This window comes from Pyrgilauda ruficollis, unplaced genomic scaffold (assembly GCF_017590135.1).
Source record: "Pyrgilauda ruficollis isolate IOZ18807 unplaced genomic scaffold, ASM1759013v1 scaffold16, whole genome shotgun sequence".
Lineage (NCBI taxonomy): Eukaryota > Metazoa > Chordata > Aves > Passeriformes > Passeridae > Pyrgilauda > Pyrgilauda ruficollis.
This window is the reverse complement of record NW_024514764.1, coordinates 917472-932321: the sequence shown is the minus strand read 5'-3', so window position 1 is coordinate 932321 and position 14850 is coordinate 917472. Positions and strand designations below refer to the sequence as shown.

Sequence of the window (14850 nt, the reverse complement as noted above, 5' to 3'; positions counted from 1 at the left end):
GCTTTCTGCAGCGTGAGCAGAGCAGCCCCCAGCCAGCAGGAAGGGAAATCAATGGTTCCACAGGAGCTCACGCGCCGCCGCTCGCGACAGCCGAGCGAGGAGTCATTAATTCCCCTCCTTGCTCGGTGACAGGCGCTGCCACGCTCGCCTGTGGGCAGCTTCTGAGGAACAGTGCTGGCCAGGGTGCTGCTGCTCCAGGCAGGCAGCAAGGAGAAGGTGGGAAGGTTAAACGAGAGGTGGCTGCGTGCTCACCAGGGGCAGAGCAGGTCTCAGAAAACCCCGTGGCTGGTGCTGTCAAACACAGATTCAGCTCATCATGCTCTGTGCTTCTGAAGATGGCTGGAGCCCAGGTTTTAACCCTCTTGCTCCAGGAATACACGGTTGTCTCCTTGCTAACTCCTCAGCTGCATGGAGTGGTTCACACAGTAGTTAGTGTCTGCTCTGGTCTGTGATTTTTAATACCTGGAGCCATCCCAGCAGCTGCCCACAACCTGGCAGCTCAGGACCCACCCCACAGTTTGCTGACTAAGACAAAGACACACAGCTTTTGGTACCTCACAGGGGCGAGTCTTTAATGGAACACAGAGACCCTGGTGTTACAGACAGGCACGCTGAGGGATGAACAACAGATGCAGTGGAGTCTGTTTTCAGATTTCCATAACAAGTGTGTGTCAGGAGCTGGCAGCTATGAAGACATGTGGCATATGCTGGGTATGTCTGTGCCGTGCCCTGCCCAGGAAGCTGTTTCTTCCGTGGGAGCTCCTCTGATGAGTTACAGACACCAGGAAAGGACAGAGCTGCTGGCTTGGGGATTCAGAGGAAACTCACCTTGACCTCTCCTCCTTGTGTGCTGCACTGCAGCAGGCAATCCAACTGCAGAGTTGCCCACAAAACCACAGCACATGAAGCTGATCCCAGGAAAAGCAGAATGGCAGGAAGGTAGCTACCATCCACTGGGTCAGGCCAGCAATTCCCAGCTGGACATATTCCTTCTGTGCCCTGTCCAGCTGCCTTAGTCCTGCAACAGTTTGTGTTTTACAGTTGAGCTCTCTGAGCAGAGGTGAACAAAGAGAGTCCCAGCTGCCGTGCGAGCACGCAGCTCACACAGGTCGTAGTCGTGGGCCCACTCCACGTTGCCCCAGCGCCGAATCTGAAGGAGAGGAGGAACATGGATCATACTCAAAGCAGCTCAGCAATCCTCAGCTTCCCTTCTCATGTTTGTGAAGCACAGGTAGCCCCCCCAGGAACTGAGATGATCCTCGACTGCTGAGGCAGGGATATCTCAGGATCAGGATGTGCTTCATCTGTACTGGGGTCTGAGGTAAAGCCTCTTAACGGGAGGATGAAAAGATTCTCAACTTCAGCCACTTTTGGGACAAGGGGAGCTTCACATCGAGCTAATTTCCAGCAAGCTTGATATCTTGGTGTCTACCAAAGCCTCCAGGCTGGATAACCCTCAGCAGGAGAAGTCAGCCACAACTTTGCACTTCAGATTAGAGAGGGAGAAAAGCAGCCATCTGGGCTCTGTGAAAAGAAACTGGCAGCCCTGGGAGCACTCTGGGCTGGTGTGCCCGTGGTGTTGCTCTGCAGCAGCACGCTCCAAACGCTCTCAGACACAGAGACTGGTGGAGTGGAACGTCTCCTGCTATAGCAGGCACTTCCCCTGCCAGTTATTTGTGGTGGGGGATGCATTTGTCATGCTGAGATTATTGCTATTTGAATTATAGGGCTGTTTTGTAACATAATTTACCTGGTATTCTTCCTCCAGGCGAGACAGAAGCACAGCTTTCTCTACTGTAATGTGCCTGTCAATCAGGCTCATGGACAGAATCAGCGATTTCAGCTGGGTGATTACAAATTCTATACCTGGAAAGGAATAACCCAAACCAAACAAGATTCATGGCTGTTTTCTGCAGCATTACAGCAGCATCTTCACACACTGAAGAGACAGGCAGGCTGTGGTATCCCCTCAGAAAGGGCCAGTGATTCTCCCACCTGCACTGGGGCACTCAGATCTGTGATTAACACCAGGCACAGAGCATTGTGCTGGCCCTGCCACTACAGTGACAAAGGCCATGCCCTGGACACCACCTCCTTTTATTCTGCCACAACCTTTCCCTGTGCAAAGGGAAGAGATACTCATCCAGGCTCCAGCATTCTGTGTCTTTTGTGGGTTTCACTGCCTGCTGCTCATTCAGGTCTGGAGCAAAGCAAACATCCCTTCATTTCTTTATCTTTTGGTGTTATTCAGATGATTCAGGCAAGATTAAGTGGGATATAAGGATAAAAAAGTGAACACAGTGCACAGTGTGGGCACTTTGGAGCAGTAAGCCTGATTTCTTTTCCTGGTAACAACAAAGCTAGGGATTAAATCATTAGAAGGTTTGGCCTTAAAGAAGTTATTTGTGCTGAGGTGGAGCAAGCAGCTCATGGGACAGCACAGTCAGATCCTGAACACCAGTGACACTGAAGAGAATCCCTGCCTGTGACAAAAGCAGGTCAGGGCCTGGCCTGCAGATTTAAAACATAAACCTCCACACTTGGAGCAGGAGAAGAAAAACATTCCAGTCACTCTCCTGCCCCGTGGAGAGGAACCACCTCCTCACTGGCCCAGCCCTGCTCACCTTGCAGGGCCCACATGTTGTAGGATGCCAGATGGCTGACAAAGGTCTCTTTGGTGCTGGCTGGAATGTTTGGCCCCAGGATGCTGGTCGAGGAGCCAATTGTCACGTTGTACCTGGAATGATCCCCAAAACCCTTAGCAAAGCCCAGGGGAAAGGCCCAGGGCTCATGGAGCTTGTGGCCCTGGCACTTCTAAGCACCAGAGCTGCTGGGCTCAGCAGGGCAGGGCCTTGAGCAGCCAGGAACCCTTTGAGCTCTCACCTTTTCTCAGCCCAGGCGACCACAGGATCCCATTCATTCTTCTGTAGTTCTGCCAAGGCTGGAGGCTCCTCCACACGATAGCTGGGACATCACAGAACAAAACCACACTGGATGGTCACTCCCAGGCTGGGACACACCTCTGGGAAGGACACTGACCCCACCAGACCCACAGCAAGTGGAACAAGGACCTGCTGTCCACCCAGGCAGCAGTGACAAGGAACAATCCTCCAACTCTTCCTTAAATTCAGTGCTTTTTGTTATTCCAGGAAGGACAATTCTGTCTTACTACAAAACAGAGCAGTGAACCAGCCAATTGAAAACTGCAGGCAGCCCCAAGCCACAGACTGCAGTGAGGTGTAGCAGTTAGAGGAGGGTACAAACCCCACTGCAACTCTCTGTGGGGCCACTCCTCCTACTCCTTGCCCAGTGGCTCAGCTCAGCATTCCCTCCTCCCCAGTTTGACCAAAGCCACAAGGGCAGGTGGGGGAAGCCTGTTCCTCTCTCTCCACAGGAACTGTGCAGCTGCCAGTGGAAGCTGGGACAGGAGCCTGGGCATGAACAGGCTTGATCCTACAGCTCACAGGGACTTTAAGGAATGAAGGGCATTTTGGGACTGGTACAAGTTGTCTGAACTATCTGTACTGGCACAGGAATACCAGGGACTGGCTGATAGATGCCCACAGGCCTTTCAAAGATGTTTTCTTTTCTCCAAGATCTTCATTTCCCACTGCTCTCACTCTTGCCCAGTAGGGAGGTGTCCAAAACAGAGTTCAACAGAGGACCAAAACACAGCTCAACAGAGGACCAAAAGAGCTCAACAGAGGACTCAATCCAATGCTCCTTCCTTGGGTGCACAGACTCCAACCAGCTTTGCACATGCAGGACTGATCTAAACTAATTCAAACCCTCGGGCAAAAACCAGCACAGATCAGAGCCATGCCATGACTGGGTGAGTGCAGATGTCTTCCCTCACTTCACCCAACCCTCTTTCCAAAATCCAGCTGGGTCCCCATCTCATACCAGACTGTGTCTGTCTCCAGGAACTTCACAGCTGCTCGGATCAGCTGCTTCTTGTTCCGCTGCGTGGGATTGTCCAGTGCTGTGTTGCACAGAGTGGTCTGGGGATAAAAGCAGTTGAAACTGCTGTTATTTCAGGCTTGAAAAAGCAGCAGCTTCCACGGTACAATGCCAAGAAGAAGCAGAGGGATTTGTGGCAGATGAACAACTGAGGGGTGCAGGGCCACAAAATGGCTAATGTAACAGGTATCCTCTCAAATCTTTCAGGATCCCTGGAAACAGCTCACTAAGCAGCAGGGAAAAGGGCCATGGATTACTCCAGAGCTCAGTTTCCTCTTGCCCCTCACTATTCCCAATAACATTGTCCAGCCCCTTCTCAAGTTCCCCCAGTGGCACAGATTCCCTCTAGACAGGCACCCAGCCAGCCCAGAGGAAGCCCTAACTTTCTGCTCATTGGGAGCAGGACAACCTGCTGCCTCCACATTCTGCATTTGGAGGTCTCAGCACTCCCCCCTGCCGTGCTCACCAGGTGCATTGTGTAGAACTTGATGGTGTCTTTCTGGGAATCCCACTCTGTTGCCACTGCAATGGCCAAGGCCTCGCTGGGGACAGTGAAGAGCTTGGCCTGGGGCGTTTTCAGCTTTCGGTGGTCCAGGTTTATTTCAAAGCCTCCTGGGGAATCAGAGTAGAAATCCTGGGGAATCAAAGAGGAGCAGGCACTAAGGAACAACAGACAACCCCACAGTGGGAGCAGATTCAGAGCTGGAGCTGACAGGAGCAAGGGACCAGGAATGTTCAGGTTTCCCACCATCACTTGGATACACTTGGTCCTGGAAGCTGCTTCCCACCAGAGCTTTGCTGTAGATGAGGAGGGGGCACAGCAGCTGGTGACAAACCTGCCACTGACACAGCCTGGGCTGCTGCAGCTGATGACACCTCTCCCAAGGATCAGCCCCCCATCCCATCCCATCCCTGTGGCCACACTCACCTTCCCCCTGCGAGATGCTGACGTTCTGGTAGAACCTCTTCCTCTCTGGGGACAGAAACACAAGGCAAAGAGAACATTCAGAGGGCAAACAGAGAACGTTCAGCCTCTTCTCCTGCTCTCCATGACAGCTCAGAACAGACAGAGCTTTGGTGCTGTCAGGGTGGCCTGGTGACAAAAATCCAGCCCTTCATCCACAGTTTCCAAGCTGTGAGCTCCAGTGAGCTCCACTCAGCAGGGAAGCACCAGGGAGCAAACAGAACCAGCTACACTCCTGCCAGGCTGGGGCTCAGCTGCCTCAGAGTGTGGCAGGGCTGGTTTCCCAAGCAGGCCTGTCCCACCACTCCTCAGGAGTTCTGCTTCAGGGTCAACCTTTCCAGATTCCACAACTACAGTCACACTGGACAAATTAATCCCCAAAGGACAGCCCAAACATCCCAGTCCAGCCCAGGAATATACCTGCCCCACCATCAAGGTGAGCCTGAGGAAACTTCAGGTCTCATTTTAGGAGCAGCATCCTTTGCTACCAGCACTCCTGACACTGTGAGAGCAGGATTACACCCATTCCAAAGGCTCACACCCCTCCCACAAGGCAGGAAGAATCCACGAGCCATTCCCTTGACAACAGCAACCAGGTTGTAAATCCCAAACCCATAAATCTGTCTTGTGAAGGGCACAGCAAACAGGCCAGGCTGCAGGTCTGCTATTCCAGGCTAAAAACAGCACATTCCCACTGGGGAAATTGAAGGATTTGCTCAGGCTTGGAGACCTGTGAGCTTCGGGGCCTCAGGCACAGCTCTAAAAACAGATGAAAGTGTGTATACCCCAGAGGAGCCCCGAGGCTCATCAGTGAGTCCCAAAACCTTGTCATGAGTCACCACGACTCTGCAGCCTCACCTCTGACACAACCAGATTAATTTTACTGTTCTCAAACCCACACGAATCTAGCAAAGACTTTGGATGGGATACGTAGGCCAGAACATACCTGAACCCCCTCGTCTGAGTCCTAATCCCTCAAAATCCCTCAAACCCAACAAAACACAAAAACAAGTGTAACAAACTGGTTCAGCGAGGGCTCGGCCGTGCTGCCGGCGAACCCTGCCCGCTCCAAACACACATGAACGCCACGGCCGTGGGGAGCACGGTCCCCGCGAGGCCGTGCCGCTCCCAGCCCTGCCCCGGGTGACCCCTGCGTCCCCAGGGAAGGATCCCCCTCCCCAAACGGGCCTGGAGCCGCCCCTGCGCTCCCTCACCTGCCGGCGGGGAATAGGCCCGGCGCCCGCACAGCCCCACCGGGCCGCTCCCGGCATCTGCAGGAGGCGGTCGGAGGAGCCGAGCGGGCGGGGAATAGGCCCACCACAGGCGGCGACAGCCGCGCCACATCGCGACAGACGACATAGCAACCTCGTCCCGGCCGCGCTCAGCGCCGCTCGCTGGGCGCCGCCATCTTGCCGGCGGCCTCAACCAATCCGCACGGCCTGGATAAAAAATCCTACATTTCCCAGCAGCGCCAGGAGGAAGCACAACCAATCAACGCCCGGCGTCGTGCCAGCAGCCAATCAGAGTCAGGGTACGCCCCTTAGGCACGCGCGCGGGGGCCAATGGGAGCGCGCGGAGGCGCTGCCAGGAGGCCCCGACCCAGCGGCGGCCGAGGCGTGAGGGAGCCGAGCGAAGCGGAGCGGGCGGCGTCCCCCGGCCGCACCCCGGCCCCGGCCACGCTGGCGCCCGGGGACCCCCCCGAGATGCCGGTTCGGAGCGAGAGGCGCCGCGCTGGAGGGGCTGGGGGCTCGGCCTCCTCCCCTGCCACCGGAGCGGCCGCCAGCAGCCTGGTGCCGCCGCCCCCCATCAACACGGCGCAGCCCGGAGTGGCCACTTCGCTTCTCTACAGCGGGGCCAAGTTCCGCGGGCAGCAGCGCAGCAAAGGCAACGCCTACGAGGTGGAGGTCGTCATGCAGGTGAGGGGGGTGGCGGGGCGAGCCGAGCCCTGGCGGGGTGGGAAGGGCCACCGAGGCCTGGGGCGAACGGGGACCCGCTGGCCTCAGGCCGCGGTGCCGATCCCGCCCTGCCGGCCCCTTGCGACAGCACCCGCACCGCCCTACCCCTCGATATAAGGAGGAATTTCTTCACAGAAAAGGTCGTTAAACATTGGAACGGATTGCCTAGGGAGGTGGCGGAGTCACCATCCCTGGAGGGGTTTAAGGAAAGACTGGACGTGGCGCTCAGTGCTGTGCTCTGGTTGACACGGTGGTGAATCAGTCACAGGATGGGCTGGATGATCTCAGCTCTTTTCCAACCTCAGTGGTTCTGTGATGATTCCAAGCCGGCGGGGTATTTTTATGTTCAGTTCTCCGCGTTCCTGGTGGGATTTGTTGTGGTGGGGACATCCCATGGCTGCTCAGCTCCACTGCGCGCTGCCACCTCGCAGGGGCTGGCTGTGCTTTTGTGCTTAAAAACGCTGCTTTTGTGCCTAAAACCTGGCTGTTTTGCATGTGTCAGCTGGGAGAGGGGACTGCCTGCTCTCTCTGTGCTGAGCACAGGGAAACGTTGCAGTCCTTTGATCACAGGTGGGGAAGATCCATCTTCTCATGTGTAGAGGTTTGCACTTCCCTGAATAACTCCCTGCGTGTTTTGAAAGCGGATCTGGAGATGTCAGGGAAAAGAAAAAAATCCCTTGGAAAATCCCTGCTTTTAAAGGAGCAGGCAAATCCTTGCCTAGTTTCTGCACAGCACAGACAGAGACATGCAGCCTGATAACTCCAAATGCAGGTGGCATAAAAGCTTTAGATTTAGGAGAAAGGCCTCCTGCAAAGTGCTGGGGGTGTGGGTGATTCTTCCAGGGATGCTTTTTCTTGGAGAACACTGTGAGTCAGGTCCCTTCCAGCAGGAAAGGGGATTTGCTTCCTGCTGGAGAGCTTTGGGCAGAGGGTGTTGCCTTGGGAGCAGGCATGGGATGTGGAGGCTGCCAGAGGTGAGCTGGGCACCTGCAAATGATCTTTCCAGGTGGTTCCCATCATGGAAAAGGGCTGGCAGTGTGAATATATTGGGCAGTGGGTACCAGCTGGAGCTGAAATTATCCTTGGAAGGGTTAGAAACTGCTTTGGATCAAGCATGCACCTTCATGCCTGTTTTTATGGTTGGACTTTGCACTCTTTTCCAGCATGTGGATATGGAAAACTCCTATCTCTGTGGATACTTGAAGATTAAAGGCCTTACAGAGGTGAGTGTTAGCTGTGCAACACCACAAAGAGGGGCTGTGTAAAGGCTTTTATTTCCTGCTGGGGTGGGAGAAGCTGCTGCCAGAAATAGGAAGTGGAGGGATTGGATATTATAAATTTGATCACAGGGTATCAGCTGAGGAATGGTGCTGGCTGTAAATGTCACAGGTGAGCATCCAGCTGGGAGCTCCATGGAGTCATTTAAAGTTGGAAAAGCCCTCTAAAACCGTTGAGTCCAGCTGCTGACCCAGGACACAGCCAGGTCCACCACTTCCATGGGCAGCCTGTTCCAACGTTTAACCACTCTTTTAAATTGTTCCTAATATCCAATCTAAACCTCCCTTGGTGCAATTTGAGGACATTTCTTCTTGTCCTGTCCCTTGTTCCCTGGGAGCCAAACCTGACCCCCACCTGGCTGCACCTTCCTGTCAGGAGAGTGAGGGTCCTTTTCCCCAGGCTGAGCCACTCCTGCCCCCTCAGCTGCTTGTGTTCCAAATCCTTTCCCACAGCCCAGCTCTGACATGGCTCCTGGCTTCATCAAGTGAGGAGAGAGGCAGAGGAAGGCTGGAGTTAGAGAGTGGAACAGTCAGCCTTGGAGAGGTGTGGGGCAGGACGAGGGATGGGAGCAGCAGCCTCAGATTGCCCGGAGCTCTCCCTGGGAGATGCATTTCGCTGAGTGCACGGAGCTTTGTCTGCTGTTGGGTTTGTGCCTGTAGGTGACAATTGTAAGCTCACTTTGTCTCCCCTCTGCCAGGAGTACCCAACCCTCACCACGTTCTTCGAGGGTGAGATAATCAGTAAGAAACACCCGTTCCTGACGCGCAAGTGGGACGCCGACGAGGACGTGGACCGCAAACACTGGGTAAATAAATCTGGGGGCAGAGCGTGGGCCTGGGCTGCTGGGCTGGGGGAGAGGTGCAGTGTGTGCCCGTGCAAGAGCTGGCAGAAAGGCCTGGAGACCTCTCCTTTTTGTTGTCTCCCTCCTCCCACTGGATCTTTGCAAATAGAGGTCTCCTCAGCAAGCTGTGACCTGTGGTGAGGGAGGGGATGTCCTGTTTCCCACTTGTTGGCCACGGGGTGGCAAGGGAGCAGGAGCAATCCTCATCTCTTGACCCCCTAAGAGAACACACTCCTTATTTTTGGAGACTTCTTGCAAAATGGAATGGAGAAGGGGAAAGGGATCCCATGAGCACAGGTAGGGTAGTTGGCACTTGTGTCCCTGCTCAGGGCAGGGTGTACCTGCTGCTGTGTTTTGAGGCCACAGCAGCCACCTGATCACCCCCATCCCCTTGACCTTGGTTGATTGACAAGCTTTGATGTTTGTTGTATTTCTGTCAAAATATCTTCCTCTGGAAGTGCAGGAGCTTCTCCAGCCAGGCTGGATGTTGCTGTGAGTTTCATTAGATTTCCCTCCTAAACAGCAGCTGGTACTAGAAGTTCTATTCCTGGAATAAACATCCTGGGATTTTTTTTCTTTTCTTTTTTTGTTTCAGGGAAAGTTCCAGGCTTTTTACCAGTATGCAAAAACATTTAACTCTGATGACTTTGATTATGAAGATCTAAAAAATGGGGACTATGTCTTCATGAGATGGAAGGTAAATCCTGCCTGTCTCCTCTGCTGAGCTGCTTGCAGGCACTGACAGAGACTTGAGGTGGCAGAGCTTTTCCAGCTATGATGGTTTAATGAAAGATCTCACCCTGCCAACCCCAAAACACACTGTACTTGCAAGTTCCAGTATGACTCGTGTCTAGCCAGCTAATTGTGTCCTTAAGGGCTGCAGTCGTGGCTAAAAGCACAACAGGAAAATCTTGCTTGGTGGTGCTGCAGAGGATGAGAGAGCTGATGTCTCCAGTCCCTGTGTGGGGCCTGTGTTTGGTGCAGACTGGCCACTCTGCAGCTCTGTTCTTCAGCTGGGATCATCACAGAGTCACCATAGACTGGTTTGGGTTGGAAGGAACCTTAAAGCTCGTCTTGTTCCACCTCCTGCCAAGGGCAAAGACACCTCCCACTATCCCAAGCCCTGTCCTTGGACACTGCCAGGGATCCAGGTGCACCCACAGCTTCTCTGGGCACTCTGTGCCAGGGCCTCCCCACCTTCACAGGGAAAAATGCTGTCCCAATGTCCCATCCAACCCTGCCCCTCTGGCAGTGGGGAGCCATTCCCTCTCTTCCTGTCACTCCATGTCCTTAGCAGAGTTCCTCTCCAGCTTTCCCATAAGTGTTGAAAAGCTACAGTATGAATTCTCTGGAGCCTCCTCTTCATTCTCAGGCTCTGACTCCCAGTTTTGCAATCAGCTTCTGGTTTGCAGGGGACAGGTGTTGAAACTGATCTCTTGCTTTGTTAAAACTCATTCTGTTCTCAGTTATCTGCTTCCCTGTGAGGTCCCTGCAGTGGCAGGTGTGAAGGGATGCTCTGGTCTCTGCTCTGGGCTGCTGAGAGTGCAGGGAGTGCTCAGCCAGGAATGTCTTCATATTAGTGGGTGCCAATATTTGGGTTGGGAGGGCAGACTGGGGTGGGGTGGGGCTGTATTTGACCAACATTTTAAGATGCAGCCTGTGTTTTGAATGCAGGAGCAGTTCCTAGTCCCTGATCACACCATCAAGGACATCAGTGGTGCTTCCTTTGCTGGTTTCTATTACATCTGCTTCCAGAAGTCAGCAGCATCTATAGAGGGCTATTACTACCATAGGAGTTCAGAATGGTAAGGATGTTTCCTGCCTCCTGAAGACATAAACCAAGCTGTGACTCCTCTCCTGCTTGTCCACAACCTTGGGAGTGTCCAGGCAGGAGACTGAGGCTGGTGGCTGGACCTTGGGGCTAAGGGAGGGGTGTGGGCCATGGCTGGCCTGAGCTGGCTGGTGTAGTCCACTGGTGTGGTATAAAGTGCTGCCCTTACAGAAAAGGGGAGGAAATTTAGGATGGCAGGATGGAGGAGGGAAGATGATACAGGGTCTGGAGAAGTGCTGTGAGGGAGCTCAGTTCTCTCCTCTGGAACAGCTTGGCTGTTGCTCCCTTCAGGCAGAAATCTTGTCAGGCCAATGTTTTGTACTCTGAGGTCCTTGGGGTGTTGCTGTTTAGACAAGAGAACAGTCAAAGCTAATTGGTGGGGTTTTTGTTGGAGACAAGTAGCTGTGGAGAGCTCTTTTCCCTTGCATCATTGTCATGAGCAGCAGGTGGATGGCTGGAAGCTCTCAGGGGGAGGGAAGGAACCAGGAGGCTTTCAGACACATTCCCTCAAGCTGAGCTTTGAAAGACTCATGTGTAATTTGCACTTGTAGCAAACAACTGTTTGAACTTGAAAGTTGTTGAACTTCAAAGGGAGTCCAAAAAACCACCACAGTCAGCCCACCAGGAATGCTGCCTTGCTGCAGGTGGCTCAGAGGGACCAGAGTGGGAATTACAGGATCATTAAAGTTGAAAAAAACCTCCAAAAACATCAAGTCCAACCTTTGACCAAATACTGCCATTCCCACTAAACCCTAAATGGAATGTCTGTTTGATTTCTGAGCACTTCCAGGGATGGTAACTCCACCACTTCCCTGGGCAGGCCATTCCAGGTCTAAACCATACTTTCAGTGAGGAATTTTTTCCTCATATCCACCCTCTTCTGGCACACCTCGAGGCTGTTTCCCCTTGTCTTATCACTAGTTTTGTGGGAAAAGAGCCCGACCCCCACCTGGCTGCACCCTCATGTGGAGGGATGAGGAACGATGCTGAGCCCTGCCAGGATTTTGGACTGTGGGAATTGGGTGTTGGATGCCTGAACACCCTGGGACTGTAAAGTGGGAGAGAAGAGCAGCCAGCAGTGTGTGTGTGCTCTGTGGCAGGCAGGAGCTCTGTGTAATCCTCTCCTCCCTCTCTCCCTCCTCTGCCAGGTATCAGTCGTTGAATTTAACGCACGTTCCCGAGCACAGTGCTCCTATCTACGAGTTCCGATGACAGCTGCCCACATCTGATAACGCCCAGAAGCAAAGGGGCAGGAGAGCATGGCCTGCCAGGAGAACTGTGTCCCTGTGGGAGCACGGGAATGCACGCTTCTCTCCTGCCCTTGGACTCGAGAGAGAGAGAAAGAGAGCCTGGATGTGAACTCACCCAGCCCGAGGAGCTGCTGGAGCTTGATTCTCCCTCCTGTCGAGTGGCCATTTGATCTTTACTCTGGTTTTAAGCTACTTTAATGCACTTTCTTGTTGCACAGCTCGTTTCTCTGTCACTGAAGTTCCTCCCGGCTCTCCTCTGGAAGCTGTTTCTCAGTAGCTGGAATCAGTGCTCTGGCCTCTAAATAATAAGGAAATGTAAGCTCAAGGCTTATATTTTCCTTGTTTTATCCTGATGTGGGTTGAAATCACCAGGATTTAGGTTTCTTACCCAGATTTCTGGCTCTGATGCTCTCAGAGCCAGGTCCTGGGTGTGAGGCTCAGCTGTGGAGTCTGTTGGGGAGTGTTGGCTGAGGTAAGGCTGGAGTGAGGCTTTGCTGGCTAACAAGGTTAGCTGGAGCTGCAGATCTTTCAGGAACACCAGCCCTTTGGAGCTGGGAGCTGTTCCTGTGTCTGGATACACCATTGGGAATTAATTTGATGTACGGACTTCCAGGCTCTCAGTAAAGTGGATCTGAACTCTGCTTGTAGGTGTATATTTGCTCTTTACTTAAGGGTAAAAAAAAAAAAAAAAAGTTTAAAAAAAAGACAAAAAAAAAAACTTTTATTAAAAAAAATATCTATTTTTATGGTTCCTTTTCCAAAGGACCCTATGGCAAATGCACAAGTACTGGATTCCATGTTACAGTTTTCACATTGAAAACCAGGAATGTCTGTGTTTTTATATCTGTGTCTGTATCCAGCTAAGCTTTGGGAACATAACCAGAGCACAAACACTGAGCAGCGTCACCCTGGGACTGCTCAACGTTTGTACTCCCCCTTCATGCTTCACCACCACTGCTTGACACCTTTTTACAAGGAAAAAGAAGAAAAAAGTTTTAAAAATAACCCTTCTGAGTAGCTCCCTCTGACTCTGAATGTTCCAAGTGACATAACTCAAGGCTCCTGTGCCAAAGCGTGTGTGTGGGGTGGTTTTTTTTAAAGACACTTTAAAACTTGGCCTCAGTTGTGTTTTTACCTTGTCAGCCCCACCTGGGGGCTTTGTGAGAGTTTAGTTTGCCTTTTTTCTGGCTGTTTTAAAGCCCAGCTCCCTCCAGGCAGACGTGTGGTACGGCCGGTGCTGAGGATGGATTTTCCACCTGGGAGAGGGGATTGAAGCCTCCATGTGCCAGTGTGAGGTGCTTTGGGTTTTGCTTCTTTTTAACTCATTTCCCTTTTGGCAGCAATTATCGTTTGTTTAAGCCTTACTGAGGAAGATTGAGGGCTTGGAGAGCCTTTTCCTCTGTTCCAGGTCGGGGTTTGGAGCGCTGGGTCTCGGGAGTTGATGCGGAATTCGCTCGCCCCGCGCGTGCTGCTCTCCGTGGATCGGCCCTTCTCCCCATGGAGAGATGCCTGGGGGAGCAGGGAGAGACCTGGCCCTTCCCAGGGACTGTGTGCTGGTGCCTTGGCTGTTGCTGGAGGATGTGCAGGGACAGCAGTGAGGCGATTTGGGGCTGTGAGCAGAGCGCTTGGGAAGCGTGTTCCCATTTTAATTTGCTCCTCTCGGAGGAACTCGGCCCCTTTGGAGGATAGAGGTTTCCTCAGGGGTGGTGCTGGGAGATGTCCTGCTTCTTACAGGTGAAAACCAGTGGTGCTGCTCCACTGTGACCAAGTGTGGGGGTGAATCCTCCTTCCCAGGTGCTGTGTGAGTGCAGGGACCCAGCTCCAATGGCTCTTCCAGCCGTCTGGAGCTGTCTGTGCAATGCTGGTGGTGTCCCTGTGCTCCCCAGGGCTGTCACTGCCAGAGGGACACTTGGATTTCTGGTATGCTTTAGTTGAATTAACCCTGTTGGTTGGCAGAAGCTGAGTTAGGATGGTCCTGGGGATGTTTAACACATGTAACTATCCCTAAACCAATGAAGGTGTTTCTTTTAAGACTTGATACGTTGTGAGAACCTGCCTTCTTCCCACCACCCTGAAGGGAATTTCAGCTTAGACCCAGAGCTGCCTGGATGTGATGTGTGGCAGGTGCAGAGCAGGTTGTGGAGCTGAGCGTTTTGCAGGGGCTGTTGGTGTGTGGATTTTCCCTCCTCAAAGGCTTTTGCTTTGGTTTTTCCTTTTCTTTGACCTGTTTGAGTTGAGGGGGGATGTTCTGTACGTCGTGGTGTGGTGAGAGAGAATGGCCCAGGGGAGGATTTGGGGGGCAGAGGTGAGAAATGGGGTGTTGGGCTTGGGAGAGGATGTGGTGTCTCTTGAACCACTCTGGCTGCAGCAGGGTGAACGTGTGGGGGCCGAGGAGGAGTTTTGTGGAGCGATCAACGTCCAAATTAAACATGAATTCTGTTGAAGGGACCTGTGTCCGTGTGTGTTTGTCCAGCACAGCACTCCCTGCTTCCAGGGGATTGCTGTGCTTCATCTCCTCCTTTGAGGGCTTCTTCAGGAATCCCAGCAGCTTCTGATGGCCTTAACTCACAGACTGTCAGAATCATTAAAGCTGGAAAAGACCCCTGAGAGCATCGAGTCCAGCCTGTGTCCCATCCCCACCTTTTCACTTGGTGGCACTGAGTGTCACATCCAGTCTTTCCCTGAACTCCTCCAGGGATGGGGACTCCACCAGCCTCCCTGGACAGGCTGTTCGAATATCTAATCACCCTTTTGGGGGAGAAATTCCTCCT

The 14850-nt window shown here is 53.1% G+C and overlaps 2 protein-coding genes across 2 annotated transcripts; one reads left to right on the top strand and one right to left on the bottom strand.

The window, feature by feature from the left end:
- Positions 1-545: 545 nt before the first annotated feature.
- Positions 546-6344, bottom strand: ATPAF2 (ATP synthase mitochondrial F1 complex assembly factor 2). Its single transcript, XM_041462746.1, has 8 exons — positions 6139-6344; positions 4889-4933; positions 4427-4572; positions 3904-4001; positions 2884-2964; positions 2625-2737; positions 1751-1866; positions 546-1150 (listed from the first exon to the last, which is right to left on the bottom strand). Exons 1-8 carry the CDS (start codon positions 6281-6283, stop codon positions 1013-1015), a joined length of 882 nt encoding a protein of 293 aa, XP_041318680.1. The 5' UTR covers positions 6284-6344; the 3' UTR covers positions 546-1012.
- A 157-nt stretch (positions 6345-6501) lies between these two features.
- GID4 (GID complex subunit 4 homolog) lies at positions 6502-14523 on the top strand. Its single transcript, XM_041462672.1, has 6 exons — positions 6502-6840; positions 8043-8102; positions 8855-8962; positions 9594-9695; positions 10673-10803; positions 11978-14523. The coding sequence occupies exons 1-6, from the start codon at positions 6628-6630 to the stop codon at positions 12039-12041; spliced, it is 678 nt and encodes a 225-aa protein (XP_041318606.1). The 5' UTR covers positions 6502-6627; the 3' UTR covers positions 12042-14523.
- The last annotated feature ends 327 nt before the right edge of the window (positions 14524-14850 follow it).

What these genes read in the sequence shown, in the direction of transcription:
- GID4 (XM_041462672.1), top strand. Translation starts at nt 6,628, where the DNA reads ATGCCGGTTCGGAGCGAGAGGCGCCGCGCTGGAGGGGCTGGGGGCTCG. An exon ending in AGGTGGAGGTCGTCATGCAG is followed by an intron (nt 6,841 to 8,042) that starts GTGAGGGGGGTG and finishes ACTCTTTTCCAG; the next exon opens with CATGTGGATATGGAAAACTC. An exon ending in AGATTAAAGGCCTTACAGAG is followed by an intron (nt 8,103 to 8,854) that starts GTGAGTGTTAGC and finishes CCCCTCTGCCAG; the next exon opens with GAGTACCCAACCCTCACCAC.
- ATPAF2 (XM_041462746.1), bottom strand. Translation starts at nt 6,283, where the DNA reads ATGTCGTCTGTCGCGATGTGGCGCGGCTGTCGCCGCCTGTGGTGGGCC. An exon ending in CAACATGTGGGCCCTGCAAG is followed by an intron (nt 1,867 to 2,624) that starts GTGAGCAGGGCT and finishes ATTCCTTTCCAG; the next exon opens with GTATAGAATTTGTAATCACC. An exon ending in GCCTGGAGGAAGAATACCAG is followed by an intron (nt 1,151 to 1,750) that starts GTAAATTATGTT and finishes CCTCTCCTTCAG; the next exon opens with ATTCGGCGCTGGGGCAACGT.